This window comes from Enoplosus armatus, chromosome 4, assembly GCF_043641665.1.
Source record: "Enoplosus armatus isolate fEnoArm2 chromosome 4, fEnoArm2.hap1, whole genome shotgun sequence".
Classification (NCBI taxonomy): Eukaryota; Metazoa; Chordata; class Actinopteri; order Centrarchiformes; family Enoplosidae; genus Enoplosus; species Enoplosus armatus.
Genome location: NC_092183.1, coordinates 1500538 through 1523818, shown reverse-complemented (window position 1 = coordinate 1523818; position 23281 = coordinate 1500538). Strand labels below are relative to the sequence as shown.

At 39.8% G+C, this 23281-nt stretch overlaps 1 protein-coding gene and 2 pseudogenes across 1 annotated transcript in view; 2 read left to right on the top strand and 1 right to left on the bottom strand.

Annotated features, from left to right (window-relative positions):
- Positions 1-23281, bottom strand: part of prdm6 (PR domain containing 6) — a 71354-nt gene that overhangs the window by 36988 nt on the left and 11085 nt on the right. Inside the window, exon 4 of the mRNA XM_070904231.1 lies at positions 6848-6975. Within this exon, the coding sequence (XP_070760332.1) occupies positions 6848-6975 (128 nt within the window). The remainder of the gene's footprint in view (positions 1-6847; positions 6976-23281) is intronic.
- On the top strand, positions 1750-2987 carry LOC139283694 (GTPase IMAP family member 4-like; annotated as a pseudogene).
- LOC139283693 (uncharacterized) lies at positions 3091-5363 on the top strand (annotated as a pseudogene).

The following is a 23281-nucleotide window of genomic DNA, read 5'->3' as shown; positions in this document are numbered from 1 at the left end:
ATCGACCCTTGTTAACCGACCAGATTATAATGTACTATTTGGACTGGACGAATGTTTGTGACACACAGGGGAGACTCCCTTATTGCTGCCAACTTTGAGGTTAACACTTGCCACTAAACTTGGCCACTGGTAAACAATACTCTGAACTACTTTTGAGAAACTGCTGCATTTCCTTTGTGACAAACTGCAGCTCATACTGTATATTGATAGTTTACAGCTAATGTGATTCTGCTTCAACAGCTAGCACACCTGCCTCCCTTTGTGCAGCCACATCCTCTCTCCCTCTGCCCCACACACTCATCACACACACTACAACATTTCTAAGGAGCCGCGCTTCTTTCCAACAGTTTTTACATTTGTATGTTTTGTTCCATGGCATCTTTTCTCGTACCAGCTATTTCTCGTCTGCACCCGCCCCCAGCTGCATCTGTCCACCATCAGACTTGTTTTGTCTCTTCGAATTGGACATGCATGGACCAATGCTGACTCGACTTATAATATGAACCCACACAGAAAACTCTGGACCTGTAATTAAGCCTATATAGGGTTGGATTTGTTGCTGGTGCATTCATCGAATATACTGACGTGACAGAAGTTAGGTCTGCTAGAAAGTCGTAATGTCAGTTTCAGTAACCTTTCAATTAATTGCCCAGCCCTACTATAAATACATGCACTTCAAACAGGAATGAAACCATGGCGAGGCTCTGATGACATGTAAATTTCAGTTTGTCGTTATTAATAGCATGTTTACCTGTGGCTGCACCCTACTGTGGACAGGTTTCACTTGTTGAAATTTCCCTTGATGGGAAAGCATTTTATCCTCACTCACACCTATTCCAGTCTTCGGGGAAATTCCAAATCTGGAGACAATTAGAGGCCCTCGGATTCATAATAATATCTCTGTCCCTATACAGTCCTACGTGATATTATAGTAATGCACACACACAATTTAGTGAAATTGAACTTTGTTTAGGAGGGGTGCATGTTTTTTTGTGTATGCATGTTGTTGTGATACTGCTGATGATGTCACTCGGCCTATTACTGTCATATGCCCAACACTTTATCACTTCTGCGAATTATTTATCATTTGTGGTGGCAGCTCTGCTTATCCCATTAACTGCTTGTTGTGCCGTGCCCTGTCAATACTGGATAGTTTCATTGTTGTCATGCCTGTGTTGGGCCCTGCCCAGTCCACTCTGCTGACAAAAAGGTTGTACTGGACGAGTTCATCTCATATGGTGCTGGTGGCTTTGGCTTTTGTTGTTTTACAGCATCTGAACTCAGGATTGTTGTATTTGGATAGAGTAAAAGCAAAAAGACAACACTAAGTAACTTCATTAAAAGGGAAAATGATTCTCCTCATCTGAAAATGTCAAAGCAATGTATGGTGGTCTATGGAGAATGGAGGGGGGAAAATTAACAATAGTGAAAACTTAGATGTCTTCAGTCTGCCTGAGGATAAAGTGAAGCACGAGATTAAGACGTCCGTGGCTTTGCCCTCCTGGACCAAATGTTGTGCTGCTGTTAGTGAACCCTTCTGATTTTACTGAGGAGAACAGACAAAAGTTTCATTCTGAGCTTCTTTGGTCAAGATGCTTATAAATACTGAATGGTCATCGAAACACAAAATGGGGAGGTACAGAATTCTTCAGTGGACCAAGTCATCCAAGACTGCACACAAAGGCAGCACAGAGTTAACTTACCAACAACAAAGGAGGCCATCTGAACTGTACAGAAGGAGCTGATCCCATGGTAGCACCTGAATGTGTAAAACCCCCTCTGAACCTGGTATTGTGCAGCAAACATGGAGCCTGGAAGACTTCAGCAGCTACTGCCATTCTGGGAGAAAGAAAGTTTGGTCCGCCTGCTGACTCATCAGAGTGTGTTAAACATCAGGGAGAGGTGTGTGGACGTCAGGTTTCCCTGGTGGAGCTGCCTGCCTTGTGTGGAAAACCTCAGGCAGCAGTGATAAAGGAATCACTCAGGAGTATCTCCCTCTGTGATCCTGAGGGCGTCCATGCCTTCGTCCTGGTCCTACCTTTACATCCCCCAAGTGAGGAAGACAAGAAAGAGTTAGAGACCATCCAGAACACTTTCAGGTCTAGAGTCAATGATTTCACCATGATTCTTTTCACTACCAAGGTAACTTTTCCAGTAGTTGAGAGGTTTCTACAAGAAAACAGAGACATCTAGCAGCTCCTTCAGAGAAAGATATGTTGTCTTCAACATCAAGGACAAGCAGCAGGTCTCTGAGGACATGCATAGAGTCTCTCAGGATGTTGAAGTGTAGAAGCATTTTCTGGATGGTGCAGAGCAACGAGCCTCTCAGGATGGTGCTGATTGGGAAGACTGGTTGTGGAAAGAGCACCACTGGAAACACCATTTTTGGAAAAGAATGCTTTGATTCTAAAGTTTGTCGAACGTCAGTCACCAGGCTGTGCCAAAAAGAAACAGGAGAGATTGATGGGCAGCCTGTGACTGCGGTCGACACCCCCGGCTTGTTCGACACGACTCGGTCCAACGATGAAGTTCAACAGGAGCTTGTAAAATGCATCAGCTTGTTGTCTCCTGGACCTCATGTGTTCTTATTAGTGCTGCAGATCGGCCGTTTTACGCAAGAGGAAAAAGATACTGTGGAGCTGATCAAGGAGATTTTTGGCAAGAAGTCAGAAGACTTCATCATTGTTATATTCACCAGAGGAGATGGCCTGAAAAACCAAACAATTGAGGGTTATATAGAGGGAGACAGTGAAAGCTTTGTAAAAAAAAAACTGATAGTTGACTGTAGAGGAAGATACCAGTTCTTCAATAAGAAAGGACAGAATCATGTTCAAGTCAGAGAGCTACTGAGCAAAGTTGAGTCAATGGGGAAGAAAAATGGTGGCGGCTGCTACACCTCCGAGATGTTCCAAGAAGCTGAGGCAGCCATACAAAAGGAAGAGAAGAGGATCCTGAAGGAAAAAGAAGAAACAGATAATGTGCCTTGAAAGAAAACATAAAGAAGAAATGCAAGAAAAAAGAATTGGCAAAACAAACAACCAAAACTGAACGAGAACTGAAAACCAAACTAATCAAGGAAAAGGGAAAAAGATGAAAAGAGACGAAGAACGAAAGCCAACTGCTGTCAAAAAGTTGATTCAGAACAGAGGAGATGAGACGAGAACAAGAGACTCGGGAGAAACAATATAAAGAAGATCAACAGACGACAGGAGGCGCAAACACAACCTAAAAAGCTCAGAGAGGAATATGAGCAGGAAACATAAAAATATAACAACAAAAGAAAAAAAGAAGATCAAATCAGAAAAGAACAAGAGGATAAAGTATTGAAAGAACTACAAGAAACCCTTACAAACAATCTGGCAGTAACCAAGAAGAAACATGAACAAGAGGCCAGAAAGCAAGCTGAAGAATTCAATGAATTCAGACACAGATACACCAGAGACCTCGCAGCTCTGACAGAAAAGCATGACAAGGAAATGGAGGATCTGACGCAGAAGCAACAAAAACGCAATGCCTTGATAATACAACTGAGCAAACACAAAGCACATCGGACAGACTTTGATAGATTGAAGGAAAAACGAGAACAAGAAATGAACGACCAGATAGTGACACTTTCTCCACCAAAGAATCAATGAACTACAGACAATACATGAGAAAGAAAGAAATAACAAGAACACGTAAAGAAAAACTGTTTTCACATCGGTATAAGGTATGCCTTCCAAAAACTAAAATGGCACAAACTGTGACTCCAGCCTGGTGTGATGCAAACACCACATCTGTCCGGGACAGAATGCGTCACATCACACACTTCAGATGCAGAGTGAACTCTAGTGACTGTAGTAAGACGTGCATTAGATGAAAGAATGTGTTGTCATGTCAGTTTACTGTTAGAGGCTTTTAGCCAAATATGTTGACAAGGATGAAATCTTATATAAGCTGAGCTCTGACTATTTACATTTTATAGCATACATCACTGAAAATAATAACTGATTAAGCTTTAACGATGTGTCTATGAACACGTTCAGTACAGTAGGTGAGAAAGGAACGTTTGATTACTATTTTTTGTTGTTTTTAAAATAATCTTTGCCTTTGAATTTAAAAGATATTACAAATATTTGTGAAATCACACGATGGAATTTCATGCATAAAAGTATTAATCACATATGATTTACATATATTTTACTTTAACAGGGAATGTATATTTTTCTCATTTACAATAATAAAATGCAGTAATATAATTCAATTGTACTTCCAGTTTCACAAAGTAAATATGTTTTCTTTTTTGTTGTTGTTGATGGTGTTCAGTTGTGCTAATAATTATGGAAGGTTAATACTGTATTTGTTATGTTTGAATGACTTTTTGCAGTAAGATGATATGCTTTTATTAGCCATTTAGAATATTTCTCCTTTGTACTATCTGGAACTGTATTCTCTTGTTTTTTGGTAATAAAAATAAACTATACACAATTGTTAAGAATTTTCTATTCTACCATCTTCAGAGCCTTCCTTCCATGAGATTTCCATCATATATTTTGCGATGTCACTGCCAGAATACACAAGCACAAATGACATCCTCACGCCATCCTAACTTTGCAAGCACTTTCACTGCACACGCAAACTGCAATACTGTAGCCTGGAAGTAGAAAACATGCTTTGAGCGCAACAGAATCAACTACTATCACTGATCTCCAGCTCGCAAAACGGTGGCAGCTGCTACACCTCCGAGATATTCCAAGAAGCTGAGGCAGCCATACAAAAGGAAGTGAAGAGGATCCAGAAGCAAAAGGAAGAAGAGATGCAGGGAGAGAAAGAGGAGCTAGAAAGAAGACATGATGTAGAAATTCAAACGAAAGAGCAGAGAGAGACAAAGCACTGAAGGGAGAGGAGGAGTACATCAACACAGAACTGGAGAAAAGGAAAACAAAGAATAGAACAGATATTCGAAAATGCACTAAGAATATCTGCGACAGCAGTGGGAACGACAACTTGAAGCTCTGGAGAAAAAAGAATCAGAAAAAAAACTAACTGCTGACAGAAAGTTGATGCATAACAGAGAAGAGTTGAGACGAGAATGAGAGGCCTGGGAGAAAGAGCTAAAGGAATGGTGGGAGATCAACAGCGTCAAGAGGAGGAGCGAGGAGGAGAGAAGAGTAGGAGAAGGAAAGAAACGAATATGAAAACAAAAGAAAAGATTGAATCAGAACAAGAGGAAAGAGAACGGAAGGAAGTACAACAAAAAAAAAGAGTGGAGGGAAAAAATGCAGGAGGCCAGAAAGCAAGCTGAAGAATTCAATGAGTTCAGAAACAAATATACAAGAGGCATGAAGCAAAAGCAACAAAAGAAAACAATGACCTTACGATGAAACACCTGCTCATTAATAAAGCTTATCAGAAAGACTTCAATAGATTGAAGAAGAAACAAGAACAAGACATGAACGAACTTGAACAGAATCTCTGAAGAAAATGCAGAAAATGTGCAGAAAGCCACAGCAGATGAGGCTTGCTGCATTTCATGAGATGCTGTCTTTTAGCTAAATGTCACAACCGCAGCAGGAGAAGATTTTACTGTTTTTATTTTCCTGTTGACCGGGATATGTTTGTCTATTGATTATTACACTTGATGCTTTTACTTATATTACTCCACCTAAACAAAGGTTTGACATACAAATACTGTATTGTAGTTTAATTCAATTTTATTTATATAGCGCAAAATCATAACAGAAGGTATCTTTTCATATAGAGCAGGTCTAAGCTGTGCTCTTTATAATATGTTCTAAAAAGGTCTTTTTTTTCTTCTGCTAGTTAAATAAAACTGGCGTGCTTGTTTTCCTTAAAACACACAAGAAGTATTGCAGCAAATAGTGACTGCAAACTAAATGAATGAATAAATGCTAATTAATCTTAAGAATATCAGTGAAAACATCTAAAGTAACATGCTTTAAGAGTTCATCATATATATTTCATTTACTTCATAAAGCAATGTATATTCTTCTCATTTTATAAAAGCAAAGGCAGTCAATAATCATTATAATAATAACAGTGAGTCTCACAAAGCTAATATCCTGTCTTTTTTTCTTTGGTTCATTTGTGTTTATTATTGCAGAAGACTAATACCGTATTGTTCATGTTTGCTTTTGTTTTTATTATCTTACCCGATGAATCTGGAAATGTATTCTCTCGTTTATAAAACTACACTAGTTACTAGTAACTAAACAATGATGAATATGGTGTTTCAATTGCTGCATGATTGAAATTTGGTCTAAACTTTTTTCTTACACAGCTGATGTACGGCGTCCCATAAGCATCCTCTTTTTGGAGCATGTTGAATATGAGTGTTTTGGCTTGTAGAAAAATCTGGTGGTGTAGACCAGGTGTTGTATTCAGTCCATTCATTTGTTGGGGTGTGACAGTGCTTTAGTGTTTGCCAAAGTCAGAAAGGTTATTTTATCTTACTTTATTGTATGACCACACATACTATTTATAAGGAGCCTTTAAATTGCTTTTTGAAAAAAAAAAGATGATTCTTATAAAATGACACCTAAAAAGATACCTGATATACAAATTACATTGAAAAGAGAAGGGAAGCACTGGATTCATTTTATGTTTCTTTCTTCACTTTTCTTAACTGGTTTAAGTCCTCTGAAACTGTTTTTGGTGTGGGTGTCTATAGGACAGTCCTTCATCCTCTGACTGTGAACATATGGTTCCTACTGGAGCCTGGTATGGCTGGTATTTTGGTATTACATGGTATACACAGTACGTGTATTTCCACACACTGGTACAATAGACAACACTTGGATGACAAACACCCACCAAATGTCAGTCAGAGAATTAGACTTGTTCTTACCTGTACTGTACAACCATCATGTTCTGCTCCCCACAGTGTCTGGCACAGCGGATGTACCTCATCCAGCTCGACTTACTGGGATCATTACCGTCAATAAAGTGCTGTAACGTCCCCTCTGCATCATAGATCTGGAACACACAGATATACAGGGTCAGAATAGAAAGCTGTACATGACCTCTATGTCCTGCATATCTGTCATATTTTTTCTTCTATAAAGGACAGTAACATCAGAAGCAATTGATGACTAGGGCGGCAACAACTGCAATGATTATTTTCATTATTGATTAATACGCCGTTTATTACATTTGATTAAGCTTCATTGTTTATCTTATGTCAAAACATAGTGAAAATGCCCATCATAATTTCCCAGTACCCATGATAATGTCATGTAATTCCTTGTTATGTCCGATCAACCGTCCAAAAAACAAAGATATTTCATTTACCATCAAATCTTCCATATATGTGGCTGGAACTGGCAATCATTTGGTATTTTTGCTAAAAAATTGGCAGCAACCTCACAATACACATAGCAGAGAAATTAAGAAGCTTAAGTTGTGTATTAACATGTTCAAAATTTACATAAAATATCCTATATGATTTATTCCCTGTCTAATTCACCAGCTCACTGCAATGCCTGTGCATTATGACTCAACCAGTGTATTTTTCAGTTTATATTCCTGGCCTATAGAAAATAAGGGACAGCCATTAGAAAGATATCTCATTCTGCCAAACTTAACACAAAAAAATGTATATTTAGAGGTTTCTCCCATTTAATCACATTTCCCATTAGGGAACCCATTAGGACACAACATCAACCAGTCAGTAATAAATTGTACTGTCATTGAATGTTCAGTTTTTCTTTTTATAATGCTTACATAAAAACAGAGTACATTATTTATCCAAACACTTACAGCCTGATGTTACCAGGTAGTCTGTTTGGAATGGATGCTAATCAGCACTTATGCTGACAAACTGTCATTACATGGGAAATCCAACCAGACATCTGCTGTAGCTAGCAAAAGTTAGAATGAGGCTAACATCTACTGATATATTATGAGCAGTAGGAGAAATCCACTCAGTTAGCTACATTAAATACAAAGCAAACTGTGTCACATTCAATTTAATGGGTTAACGTTAAGGTTAAGCTAGTTAGCTAAAATTTACTTGAGTGTGTGTGTGTGTGTGGGGGGGGGGTTAGTACTTTACCGCAGTAAACATCATACACATGTACCTGAGAAGACAACAGGACACTATCTCCCTTCACATAGAACTGAAATAACACATGCGGTCTTATCAATGTTACTAAACTGAAGAATACAGGGAAGTGAGAGGAGCAACAAGCAGCTAACGTTAGCTAACCTGCTTTCTTCTATTGACCGACGCCATTACGCTCGACCTTTTCACTCAGGGAGGTCCTGCCATCTTGTGGTGAATACTGGAGCACACTTTTAATCAATAATGATCCACAATGAAGCAGTACGGACACGCCGAGTATCATTTAACACGTAACTAGTTCAAGTGTTAGGCTACAACTCATTTACGGTTGGAGGTAAAATAAAGAAAGTCCAACTTCTAAAAAAAATGTCCGACTCAAACTTGATCAAGAAAAACCGCGGTCACACGACAGTTCACTCATGTATCACTCCGCCATGCTGAACAACCACTACATTACAGCAACAGGATATGTACGCAGAGTTAAATAGATCTTCCTCGCAACACATTAAAATAAGTGCATTGTAAACTATGTAATATATAGAATTATTATGTTAATATTAATATACAGTGTCATTGTAATTTTAAAAGAAGCGATATTTTGTGTTTTATGTATTGTTGACTATGATCTTATATGTCCTAAATGGCGTTTACTTGATATATTTCCTGAAGGAAACAACATGGTACATTTCTGTTATCTTCATACCAGTGATACAAAAATATACCGTGTTTTGGGAAAGCACTAGGACTGAAAAGAAGTGGGGTTCATTCATGGATTTCCTCCAAAACAAGACCTAGGCCTATTTCTATTTATTCATTCATTAATTTTAAATAGCATAAAAAACACGACTTAAGTTATGAATAGACAAACTGTACACCATCAATGATATTTTTATGCATTTATTCATTGTTTTTGGGTTTTTTTGTATTTTTAAGGTATGTTGTTGGCCTTGCTTTTTTTGGGAAGTTTTCAAATGTAATGTCATTCATATAGCTACAGTCTGTTTTCTTTCCTGATTGTGTTTTGTATGTCTGACGTCATATAGAAACAGACACTGGATATAAAAGCATTAGGACGTATAACAGATCTAAAAAAAAACAGAGGAAAAGATGTTTATGTTAGAAGTCCCTGCAGACACGTTACATCTAAAATCCTATGAGATTTCACTGCTACAATATTTACTGCCTTGTTTAATAGACACAAAAGTTACACTTGAAATGGAAAAAGGTTAAGGGTCAATAGAAAGTCTCACTTCAAGAAATGTTGCTTTATAAGAGAAGGTCTCAAAGTGTTTTATGTCGTGGAGCTGGATATATACCGTTAAATAAAATTGTGTTCCAGAGTTTTTACACCCAAAGATTAGTTTAAGTGACGAACTGTAAAACTGTAGACAGTACAGGCATATTTATGGTAAAGTAAAGTAAAAAATCTGTGTATGTTTCGAGATCTATCACATAATTGTGTCATTATGTTTCAGTTTAAGAGTCCTGCACTTGCAGCTCAAACAAATAGAAATAACTCCAGTTGATTTGAAATGTTTTAAACAAGCCTCTGCAACAAATCATTAGCCTCTTATCCGCAGGCATGCTGAAGCTGTGATTATTGTCGGCCTGCTGGGTGTTAAACGTTATACAAACCTGATTTACACCTGCTTAAAAGCCTCGCTGCTCAGCCTGCCAACGTCTCAGCAATAAAAACGGGTTCTGAGGTCTAAAAATACTTTTTCAGTGCATGAAACAAGATGCATGAACATGAAACATAAACCAAACGAGTCTCCATTTAGAAAGGAGGAGCGATCAGCTTTTTCTTTTGATGACCCCGCGACCTCTCCTGCAGAGGACATACTTTACACTATACCATTGTATTGCTAACCTGAATCCACATCAGAGATCAGCAGCACACAAGCAGTGTGAAATCTCATCCAGTTGGACTTAATCCAACTTCAAAACCTGCTGATATCAGAAAGTTTGTGGACAAAAATATTTTTACAGTGAGCTCTATGAGAGGTGTACAAGAAGAAAAGTTTTCTTTTTATCTATTGAGCCGTTTATTTTATTTCCCTCAATAGTAAAAATGGAAAATGGATTTGAACGGAGAAAACACTTCACTCACTGCACCAGAGACAGAGGACAAGGTCAAAATCAGAGCATTAAAAAACTATTTTAATACTAAAAAAATATTAACTATAAATATTGACATATTTGCAGAAGATTTTCAGACTATAGTATTCAGCTTCAAAACACTGGATCCTACATTTCCCATAATGCAACTCTTTAGCTTCTTTGGTCAGACTCCTCCTGTCTTGTAAACACCTTCAGTTTGTATTGCAAGAAATCTGTAGTTTTGTTATATATAGAAATAGATTCACTTTTTTGAGTTAGTAAATAAAGTTATTGTGTTATACTATAATGTGATGGTCCCATAGTCCCCCAGTGTCCATTGAGACAGTAGTTAGAAAATCATGCTTCCCTGTAGACAAATAAAGGAATAAATACAATTAACTCTTTCCGGTGTGGCGACTACTCAACTTATGTAAACTGCACAATAAAAATGAAAATAATCTAACGTGTACATCTGGACTTCTGTGTAAAATCCACATAAAAATAAAACAATTAAAAAAGAGCAAATTAATAAAACAGGAGAATTCGCAGCTACAAGGAGCAGTTGAAATGAGTCGATCTCCCTCAGCCTCTCTGTGTGTTCATTATTAATCCATCCCTCCATCCATCCGTGGTGATGCAGTGTGACCGTATTGAGGAGGCATTGAGTGCGTTTATAAGGTGATGACCTGAGCCAATAGCCGGCCTCTCTGCTGTCCATACAGCCAACAAACAATCAATGCTGTAAATGAGTGCGAGAATCAAAGGAAACAGCCTCATTTATTATTCTCTGCATGTAAGCACTTTAATGTCTGTCTGTCTGTCTGTCTGTCTGTCTGTCTGCAGGCGCCTTATCTCATCTTTTATAAGGTGTTATGTTCTCACTGTGTCTCTGAATCACAATATCTTTGTTACAGTTACATACGTCTGCTGCTCCTGCTGACATGAAGGAATATGTGTTACTGCTAAAATACCTATTTCAATGAACCCAAACTGTGCCAAAATAAATGAACTGATAAAAACAACAAAGGTCAACATTTATCCAGCTCATAAATCTTTACCATCTGCTTTCTTTACACTTTTCTGCTACACGGGAAATGATGCATTTTTGGTGTTTTGTTTGTTTGGAATAAAGAGAAGAAGAAAAACAGGACAGTTAGCGTTAGCAGTACTAGCTACCACCTACAATTTGCTCAGCTTCATGGTGTAGAGAAGGGACAGGAGGCAGGGGCTGATGGGAAATGTGATCTTACTTTGGAGACACGTGAGGACTAATTCAGTCCAACATGCTGTCTGTTTGTTTACAGTCGCTTTACCAATGAAGCAATAAGTCTTATATTCATCAGTCTGCAGTCCTGTCCTCCAGCCCTCCGTCTCTGAGTGCTATCTGTTTAGGGCTAAAAATGATGTGTGTGTTTCGCACATCCTTGTATCTTTGTGAGGACCAATTTGAGAACTGAGACATTTTTTCTGAGCCTCACTTCATCGAATGGATGTTTAAAAAGAAGTGTTGGTTTTAGGTTTAACGTTAGTCCAGTTTAGGTTAGGTTAAGGGACGAGGGGAACGCTTATGTCGCTGAGGGTCCTCATAAGTTTAGCAGTGCAAACATGTGTGTGTGTTATGTTATGTTCCCTGCAGCCTGTAATGAAACGCTGCTGTTGTTTAAAGCTTTTGTTACTCGCAGCCATTTGTCACTGACGTCTATTTAAACAAATCACAGTACGTTTAACAGCCTCCCGCGTCGCCCTGCTCCAGTTTACTCTGCTCTGCTTTGGGGTTTGCTTTCCAAAAAGCAGAGTGGGAGCACCCAGAAGTGGCCTGCTGCAGTAAAACACTAGGCGGGCAGATTTTTGGGGGGCTGAAATAGTTGTTATAGATCTCTGTAGAACAAAAGTAGACCCGGCATAAACATACTTTGAATTTCCTATAGTGCTTTACAAATAAAAGTCCCTCGCTGTTGTTAAAAATAAAAGTGTATATGAGTGCTGCGCTCTCTGCTAACAGAAGCACCTGTGTGTGTGACCCTCTGCTGACTGTACAGTAACACGTCTGAAGCTGCAGTGAACTGGAGCCTCTCTGACCAGCAGCTGGTTTCTAGCTTGATGCCGTTCTGTCAAAGACATTTCGGCTGCCTGTGTTTATCGAATCCATCGCTACAAAATTCCATCTGCAAGACAAACGACCAAATATAACATGTTGTTTAGTTCAACAGCTAGAAAATGTTGCAAACACTGCCCGGCCGCCGGCTTCACTTCACAGCTCCGGCCGTCATTTTTCCATCTGAGCACAACAATCGGGATAAAACTTGACTTTTTTTTTGTTCCAGCTTCGGTTTCTTAAAGCTCAATAAATTATCCTTGTTTGACCTTCAGTTTGTCCGGGACAGACGACCCTTTCAGCACCACACTGCTTTTTATTCACACACGGAGACCACACATCACAGGAGCTGCTGCTGCTGCTGCTGCTGGAGGGGCTGAGGGCTCAGTGCTTTGTTCAAAAGAACTTCAGCAGTGTTTTTAACTGTGGTTAATCTCCACTACATCTGCACCTAATGACTATTTGCATTATCGATTATTCTGCCAGTTATTTCCTCGATTAATCGTTCTATAAAATGTTTGGAAAACATGTTAGGAAGTAGTAAAAAAAAAAAGAAAAAAAAGCAATTTCACAAAGCACAATGTGACGTCTTCAAATGTTTTGTTTGACCACCAAAACCCAAAGATAGAAAAATTAATACTTTGTCAAAATAGTTGCTGATTAATTCTCTGTTGATTGAGTTACTGTTTCTGCTCTAATTTCCACCAAATCACATTTTATTTTGAACTGATTTTCTCTTTTTAAAAGTGCAAAAAGTCAAACATTTGAAAACTCAATAATACCACTTTAGCTCTGCAAAACTCAACAGAATTGTCAACCTTAAAAACCCAAACTTTTTTCAATATCTCTGAAATGTATTTAAAATTGTCCACAAAAACATGATGCTCGTATACTTATAAGAGTGGAGAGTGATTTTACTACATTTTAAGGGACATTTAAGGGACATTTAAGGGTATTCAAGATGCTGATTCAAAAAGTCCTCACATACATTTAAATGTACTTAACTTACATAAATTACATAAATTTGTTTCCCTTCTTAAGATTACCTTTTGGGCAGACAGGAATCAAACCGTGGACGTTGCAGTTATCCGACACACTATGTAAACACTCAGGGCGCTTTAATAACATACTTTTTGTACTTCTAAAATGTTAGATAATTTTAATGAACTGCAGGTCTAATGAAGAAGTCAATGAGTAACAGGAAGTAGAACGAAACTGATTATTTACTTTGAGCTTTTTAGTGAAACTGAAGTGGAGGACGTCAAAGAGGCGGGGAGTCTAATCTGTCTGCCTCTTTACATTTACAAGAACCAGAAGAGAGGAGGTAAGAGGGGGGGATTAACTCTCTCTCTCTCGCTCAGACACACACACACACACACACACACACACACACACACACCAGTGTGTGTGTGTGTGTGTGTGTGTGTGTGTGTTTAAGAGGGTGGATTACAGCTCTCTCTTTCAGTCATTGATCTCTGCTGTCAGTGCTTCACTTACTGCTGTCACTGTCCACACACACACACACACACACACACACACCAGGCTATTTACCAAACACAGATATTCTTATTTTTTTTTAAAAAAACATTTGGCGTGTTTAAACCAGTAGAATCTGAAATTCCGGCTGAAGGTTAACTGGTTCGCCTTCAGAGTAGAAATAGTGTCTTGAAGTTCTCGCTTGTTGTCTCTTTATTCTTTTGTGGTGTGTGTAAGTGTGCAGTCTGCTCACTGAGGAAGGCTCTTCTGCATAACCAAACATTTAACATACAGTAAAAGTGAACTTTGTGAACTATATAAAGTAGTTAACACTAGCTAACTGTATATAAAGTAATTAAAAATAGTTAACTGTATTTAAAGTAGTTAAAACTATAATATATTGGTAATCAACATCTAATCAGTTTTCTGCAGAATGACTTTGATACTTTTACTTAAGTAAGGTTTTAAATGTAGGACTTACACTTGTAATAGAGTATTTTTAGATTGTTGAAATGGTACTTTTACTTCAGTAGAGGATCTGAGTACTTTTTCTGGTTCTGGCAGGCTAACTGTGCTAAGCTAACCATCTTCTGTCTGTAGCTTCTATATATCTATATATCTATATATATATAGATATATATATATAACTCTGAATAGCTGTATTTCCCAAAATGCTGAACTATTCGTTGTGTGGATTCAATTTACATTTAGAGCTCTGAAATGAGAATATTTGGTAGTTTTGCACACAGTCTTTATTTCTGAGAGACAGCTGTTGGTGAGCGATCTGCACAACTTCAACCAACAGCTGAGTGTGTGTGTGTGTGTGTGTGTGTGTGTGTGTGTGTGTGACAGAAAGTGTGTCTGAAATTTACTGACAGTGTTTTGACCTTTTGACCTTATTACAGAGAGTAAATCTTGTCGTTGTCTGGACCGAACAGACACTACAGATACCCCGTGTGTGTGTGTGAGTGTGTGTGTGTGTGTTTCCAGACAAGAATGCGATCCAGTTATCAGTTAAAAACACTTAACTGCAGCTCTGAAGCAACGCTGGCATGTAAATGGCTGCTTCACCAACGGAGGACGGTGTGTGCGTGTGCGTTTCTGTGTGTTAAATGTGTTTTATCACTGGGTGTGTGACGTGTGAGTGTGTCACTAATGCAGCTGTGAGTTATCATGTCTAAAGGTGTTACGACACTTTCTCTCTCTTACACACACACACACACACACACACACACAGAAACATACAGAAACGTTTAAACACATTTCAAATCCTGCACCAGCAGCGTTCAGCAGGTCATTCGTCTTTTTGTGCCAAGATTCAGTATTTTTAAATTTGAAGATTTCCAAGCAAAGAAGGTAAATAAGTACATCAACAAAACTCCCCAAAACAACGTTTTCCCAAGAGCGATCGATTTAGTCATGTCAGGAATTAGCTGGTTCTACAGAAGATGCTGGCAAGAGACTGGCAAACGTTCTTGTTGCGTTTGGAGGTTCCTCCTCTGAGAAACTTCACGCCGCTAAAGATGTTCTAAAATATATGCTCAGTTAAAATAACCCCCGAAAAATGTTGTAAGAAATCAAACATGATCGGCCCCTTGGGAGTGTGTTGAGATGCAAATTGTAAGACATATTCACACATTACGAACAGTGTGAGACGAGGTGGTTGTTGTGGCTGACAGTTTGGCGTCACCGAGCTGCTCAGAAAGGACACGAAGCAGAGCTCAGCTACAGTTCAGCCTGGCAGTGATATTGAACATGAGCAGTATGATACTACAGAGTCATCGTCTACAGAACATTTCAGGAGACTTTAAGTCAATCACATACAAGAAAATCTGACAAATTAGATTTCAGGATTAGAGTAGTCTCCAGCAGTTTTCTTAAGGAGGAACTTAACGCCACGCTACGTAGAGTTTCACTGACCTCTCCTGGATGAAAACCCAGAGCCCCGTTTTCCAAAAGCTTCTTAAGGCTAAGATGATGTTAGTCCTGCTGTCCAGTGATGTCAGAGCGTTACATTTTGGGGATTAAGAGTCAGCGCTGCATTCATGAACCACTGTAGAGTGTCAGAGAATAAACTTCTGAGAACAAATAATAAGCAAACATGGATGCTTTGAAAAGGATAATGTGCATTTGGGATGTTTCAGAACAGGAACACGCCAGTCCAGCAAAATATCAAATCAGTGAACACTCGTGATGTAAAGTCTTCATAGTTTATAATAAATGTACTTTACACTGCAGGCACATGATACTACACAGGTGAGTAGAGTTATAGGATGGTGTGCTGTAGTTTCTGATTGGTCATCTTAAAACCACATAACACTACGAAACTGATTTTCTAATATAGACCTCAAACTGACCAATCAGCTGTCTCATCAGTACAGAAGATGTCTGGATGCTCAGTAACCAATCAGCTGTACAGACAGAACATCAGCGTCTTCTTCTTGTCTTTCTCTACAGAACGCACTGTTGTCTTCTTCTTCTTCTTCTTCTTCTTCTTCTTCTTCTTCTTCTTCAGTCCAAATCCTGTAAAACTGTTCCTGAGAGCCGATCAATGCTCGCACACTTCTGTTCTACAGCTAATCAATGAAACTCCACTAATTCTACTGTTATCTGCTCTCTTCATCGGCCTCCTCCTCCTTATCTTACCATGTCTCCTCCTCACTCCCTCCTCCCCTGCTCCTTCCTCCTTCACCTCTTCCTCTTTTTCCTAATCTCAGTGCGCCTCATCCTCCTCCTGCAAAGTAGTGTGAAAAAAGGACTTTGCCTCTGACGTCTCTGAAGGTGGCTGATTTCAGCTATAACAGATCTAACCAGCACTTTGATTAGTATACTCATCAAACCATCCCTCTAAACTATGTGCGACTAAGGATTTCCCCACCGCTTCACTCCATATAAAAATGTCTCGAGAAATTTGAATTATCATAATATTTTCTGAAAGTCTTACCAAAATGGAGCAGTTATTTAAAAAAGAAATCAAAATATAAACTCAACACAACTCAACTGAACTCTTTCCAAGAAACCTCCCTGGAGATGAGCGGGAAAATAAAATATGAAAGTTTTAAATATGCTGTTTCAGAGTCCTTTCTGTGCTGCCAGGAAGAAAGTTTTAATGGATAAACACTGAATCCTGGTGATCTAAAAATACAGGAATTGACGTAAGCTCCCCCAAGGTGGCTAAAACCCTTAAAATCCCAGAAAAAGGGGAAAAATCATGAACATCCGTCAGAGAAACATCCGAATGAATTAATACTAATAAGAGCAACAGCATTAAAAAACACAAGAACTACAAATATATGTTTCGGTGCACTTTTTGATCATCTTTGCATATCAGATAGTGTTGATAAATACTATAATTATTTAACAAGCCAACTTTTTTCTCCCACATGCAGAGCCAAACCAACAATGACTGTATCCACCAACAAGTATACTGTGTGTATATCTTCTTCTTCTGCCATAGAGCCCCATTGTTGTCCAAAAACTATTAAAAATACTGTCCTGCTGACCCAAATACTCACTATAGTATTTACTCACTACAGTCCCCAACTAAAGCACTTTTCCTCCTGTTTGAGTAACATTTGATAGAAGCTACAGCGAGCAGCTGTTTACAGAAATCACTGAGCCTTTTAAAATAGAAACTTTATATTTGTGAGGTGTTTTTAAAGACTTACGTCTTCAGTAGGAACCAGTGGACTCAGAGCTGAGAGCCACAGACAGGAAGTCAGACAGTATTGAGAAACGCATTGCTGGTTTTTGGTCTTTTCATGGGATTTGTTGATGATAAGAAAAACATGTAACACCAGGCTTTTCCTTTCCTTCACTAAAACAACTCCATAACTAATTCAACTCTTGCTATAGATACAAAGCAAACATGTGAGACATCCTGTGTAGATAACAAATTCTCTAAAATGTGTATTTTAAACCTGCCTTAAGGTCAATCAACATCTCAAGCTGTATCTCCTTTTGTCTTGCTCCTCCACTTCCTCTTCAGCCTCTAAATCCATCAGTTTCTCCTCCTTCGTCTCATCCATCCCCTCTTCCTTCAGTATCCTAACAGAGAGAAAACCCTCTGTTCATATCCTCCATATCCATCTGCTGCTCTCTGCTGACACTCTGGATGTTAACTGTAACCACAGAATGTGTTCAGGTGAAATAAAGACTCCTCCTCCGTATTCAGTCCACCAAATCTTCCAGAGTCCATTTTTCAGCAGTAAGCTTCATAAACCTGCTGCCATCGCTGCCATCGCTGCCATCGCCGCCGTGCCCAAGAGCAACAGTCTGGGCCTCCACACATCCAGCGAGAGCCGCCTCGCCATCTGAAACTGTGTTTTCAGTGAGCAGCAAGCCGACTCATAAATCAGAGGGTTAATAAGCGTTCAGAGAAACAGATAATATTTGGATAACCAGGTCTGCTGCTTTCTCACACAACAAGGAGGAGCAGCGAGGAGCAGCAGAACGCCAACACACCCAGACTGGGGTACCACCACCCACAGGACTGAGGTAACACCACCCGCAGGACTGAGGTAGCACCACCAACAGGACTGAGGTACCACCACCCAGAGGACTGGGGTAACACCACCAACAGGAGAGGTAACACCACCAACAGGACTGAGGTAGCACCACCAACAGGACTGAGGTACCACCACCCAGAGGACTGAGGTAGCACCACCAACAGGACTGAGGTAACACCACCCAGAGGACTGAGGTAGCACCACCAACAGGACTGAGGTAACACCACCCACAGGACTGAGGTAACACCACCCAGAGGACTGAGGTAACACCACCAACAGGACTGAGGTAGCACCACCAACAGGACTGAGGTAACACCACCCACAGGACTGAGGTAGCACCACCAACAGGACTGAGGTAACACCACCCACAGGACTGAGGTAACACCACCCAGAGGACTGAGGTAACACCACCAACAGGACTGAGGTAGCACCACCAACAGGACTGAGGTAACACCACAACAGGAACCTTCAACACCACCATGGTCCACTCAGACTTGTTGTGTTTTCTTTATAAACAACCAGGAAGTAATCAGAGAAGAAGTCAGGTGTACAAAATAGTACGTTTCCTCACTCTCACGGTCTACAAACCATCCTCTGGGACGGGGAGATACAGAAGGAACACACTTGATAGAAAAAGGTTGGAAGATAGTTTCCAAAACAGAGGAAAGAGATCAAGAGAATTCACGTCCGTGTTCACAGAATGAGTCTCTGTATGTTTGTTTGGATAAACCCTTTTCTGAACATGTGTCTGGCACGTTCAGAAACGACTTTATCCAAATAAATGGTGATTTGTATTGATGTCCGATCATGCTAATAAACCGAGCTGACACCCGGAGGTGGTTTCGAACCTCCGACGTGAAGAGAACATGCGACTGTTTGTACTGTAGCTCATCGCAGCAGGTGAAACCCCAACAGACACCGACACAGGAGAGGAAACACCCAGCGGCTCCATCGCCGAGTAAAAACACTCGGATCAAACATGCTGCTGGATTATGAAGAGACTACACACACACTGTGTTATTCTAACATGAAGGTCCTGATGGAAAACCCCAGTCTTTGTTCTTGAACCCCCGTGGTTACCATGCCTACAGGCTGATGTCACACAGAGAGGAGAAATGAACTGAGTTAACCCGACTCACCGAGTGGGTTTAACCAAACAGCACCGGGCTGAGTGCCGGTTTACAGCGGCCACGGTCTGACCTCCAAGTCACGTGACCCCCAAAACAGGGCCTCTGGTTTACACTTTTTTAGTCCACCTTGGTTCCAGGTCTGGCCCAACTATAGTTCTGACCTGTGCACAGTTTTGACTCTTGTTTATGCAGATTTGTGCGCGTGTTATGTGCATCGTATTGATCATCGTGTGTTGACTGCTGACATGCTAACGTGCTAACGGGAACTGGGCAACGAAAGATTGCAATGGACTTTTTTTTAGTCCCAGTGCCGTGCAGTCCTCAACACTGCCAGCGATAGTCTACTCTAACTCTCATGCGCTACCTTTGTGACACACAAGTGAAAATAAAACATTAAACAATGTGTTGTCCACTATTACATGTCACGTGTAGACCGCAGAGGCCTTTTTCAGGTATTTCATGGGTAGTGTACCGGGTTCCTTCATTACCATGAACACACACACCGTCCTGCTGCCTCAAACACTCACTAGAGCTCCACATGTGGATTCATCCGCCGCTGAAAATAGTCCCCAACAAGTGCATTATTTCCTGCTGTTAGTTTGATAAAAACTACAGCGAGCAGCTGTTTGAGGGAATGACTGAGCCAATTTCACACTCAACATCCCTGCTGATGGGCTCTTGAATCTTTCCACATTAGCAGCTTTGTGTCACTGTATCCATGAGCCTCGACCTCTCGAGGCTCTTCAGATAAACTCTGTATTATATCAGTGCGGTCACGACCGGTTTTATTCAAAAATTCCTTCGATAAAAACTCAAACGGCTCACTGAAATCCAAGCAACAGGAAACCAAAACATGTCATCTGACATAAAACCATCGCTGATTACGTAATCACACTGATGATGTCAATGGAGGTCAGACCCTTTAATAAAACCCAGAATACAGACGGTTACACAAACATTAATTAATGACATCAGTCAAGAAAACATTACAGGGCCTTTACTGGACGCTGTGACCACAAACCACAGAAAACACAAAGTCAATGGGAATTCTGTCGGGAATACAGCGGGAATACGCCGAGGGACAGACGGACAAACACAAACGGACGGAGCGAAGTGATTCAGTTACAAGAAACAGACAAAGAAAACAGATTTATCTGCTTTAACGTGTAAAAAGCCGAGATACCGACAGGCGTTTTGGAATTTTCTGAATCCTCATGTGTCTCATCAACATCCCACACTGACTAAATATTTTGCCTCAAACTGAGCAGCTGAAGTTTTCCTTTCTTTGCTGCTCTGAAGTTTTGATGTTGTTTTCACGGACTCTGCGCCGACAGCTCGTCCAGTCTCAGATCTGAGCAAAAGAAAACTCCCGTAAAACCCCCGAGGACGAGGTCAGAGCTGCGACTTCGGGACGTCTCTCCTGTTTTCACTGCACATTCTTTTCAATCAGGACGGACTCGAGCTTCGGACCGGGAGGTCACCGGTTCGAGTCCTCCGGAAAACAATAATAATAATACGTGTACAGTATTATAATAATAATAATACTGTACACGTCCGAGGTTCTGGTACTTTACTGCAGTACTGAAGTATTTCCACTTTCTTTCACTACATTTCAGAGGGAAATATTGTATTTCTTACTCTGCTATATTTATCTCAGGGCTGTTATGAGACTGAATTCACTTCATTCAGTCTGTTCGACATCCTGCCGGCTGATTTGTGTTTGGGAGGTTCCTCTGTTTACTCAACCAATCAGTGGCGAGTGATTCATTTCCAGTCAACACAGACGCTGCAGTGGTGGCTGCTGGGAGGTGATTAAAGAGTCGTTATTTCTGTAAGCCGACTTACAGACACCTGCAGAGCGCCGTCCATCTCATCCACACGTGTTGCCATTTCTGTGGAAAATGTTCTCTCTAAATTAAAAGACAACACTTTGAAAAATGTCCTGGAGTCACAGGCTTCTTTGCAGAATCAGATAAGCACAGAAAATATCACTAATATCCTCCTTCCTTCCCTTCCCTCCTTCCCTTCTTCTCTCTCTACTTCCTATTTCCTTCCTTCCTTCTCCTTTTTGTTCTGTTTCCTTCAGTCTTCTCCTTCCTTCCTTTTCCTGTCTGTCTTTTCTCTGCTGATCTGAAACTGCATGAAAACGTTTCACAATTTACTTTATTTAAACTGTATTAAACATTTAATACAGTAAAGTAAGTAAGTAACTACATTTAGGTTATCTTCATTATTATTAATCTGTTAATTGATTAATAATTGAGTTCATTATTTTGTCCAAAACCCAAAGATATTGAGTTTACAATGATATAAAACAGAGAAAAGCAGCAAACTGGAACCAGAGAGAGAAAAATGAAACTTGCTGTCAATTTTCTGTCAATTAATTAACTGACTAATCAACTAATTGATGACTCTATAAAGCCTTCTGTTGAAAATGTGCTTTAACGGATCCCTTTTTCACTGATATTAAACACATGTTAGTGTTTCTCGACGGCGCTGCAGGTCAGAGCGTATCAGAAGAATTATTCCTCCGTAAACTCCAACACTGAGCTCTGCCTCGGAGGAGATCAATTTGTCGAGCCGTAAAATACTGCAGAAAATCCTCCACCGTTCCACCCGGACGCAACGGCAAGTGTTTTAATTAAAAGTGGCCCTTCCTGGACACCATAGACAACGTGACACAAGCTCCCTGATTGGCTATAGGGAAAATATCTCTTCTTGTTTTGGGGGGCATCAATAAGCGAGTTTAACAACCAGTGAGTTTTAATGGGATCTGTGTGTAAAGCTTCTTCATCAATAGGCCTAATGACCGGTTTTAGCCCGGCGGCCGATAATCTGCCGATGGTTAGAGCCGGGTTATCGGATCAGCATTTCTCCAGGGCCGAGGGCCTCAAAGGCTGGCCTGAGACCCCACAGAGGGTCCCAGCTCGACTCTGCTGGGTCCAAATACAACAACTGGACGTTTAAATCAGATTCAGTCAGTTTATCCCGAGCTGTAAAATAATGTGCCGAGAACAGAAGGTTTACCGTCTTCCTCCTCTTTACTCTTTTTTTACTGCATATCCAGGAATTGTCAGTATTTCCACACATTTACCTCAAAGTATTTCTACACCATGTACATATATTTTATTATATATCACATAGCCTTTGGAGGAAATAACTATGTTTACAACTAGAAATGGGTATTTTTGAGCTGAACAAAGGTTTGATTGTGGTAATCTTATAGGAACATGGCAATTATTTTAATGGAAATGTTTAAATTTGGACAGAAAAGTCACTCAAGCAGCAAATCAAATGACTTTGGAACTCAAATCTCTAACTGAGAATATCACACATTGAATTATATATTATTATTATTATTATTATATTTTAGAATTAAATACTAGTCTGGCTAATGCACTGAATGTCAATGGTTGGATATTCCCATTTTATATCCAACAAATAAATGTGAATAAATAAAGTAAATTTCCCCGCTGTGGGATAAATAAAGTTTATCTTATCTTATCTTCATTATTAGTTCAAAAATGTTCTTTTCAAGAAAAAGTTGTCTAACGAAAAGAGAATAAAGAAGTCATTTTACATTATGAAGTCATGATTTTAAGAGAAAAGGGTTATATTTTGAGAATTAAGTTGTAATATGTAGAAAATGGAAAATGTTTCACTCTCAAGAGATAGAGTTTGGGTGTCGTCTGTCAGTTCCTGCTGAAGACTGAATAAAAAACACATCTTCCATCTTCTGGTGTAAATGTGAAACAGTGTGTTTGATATCTTTTCCTGTCCTGCTATAATAACTTTGATAATAACTGAAATGTAATTCAGGGTGAGCAGCTGACTGCAGCTGATATATACGTCACATTACAGAAGCTAGAGACGCTCTGACAGTGAATCCTGTCCAGTGGGAAGATGAAGA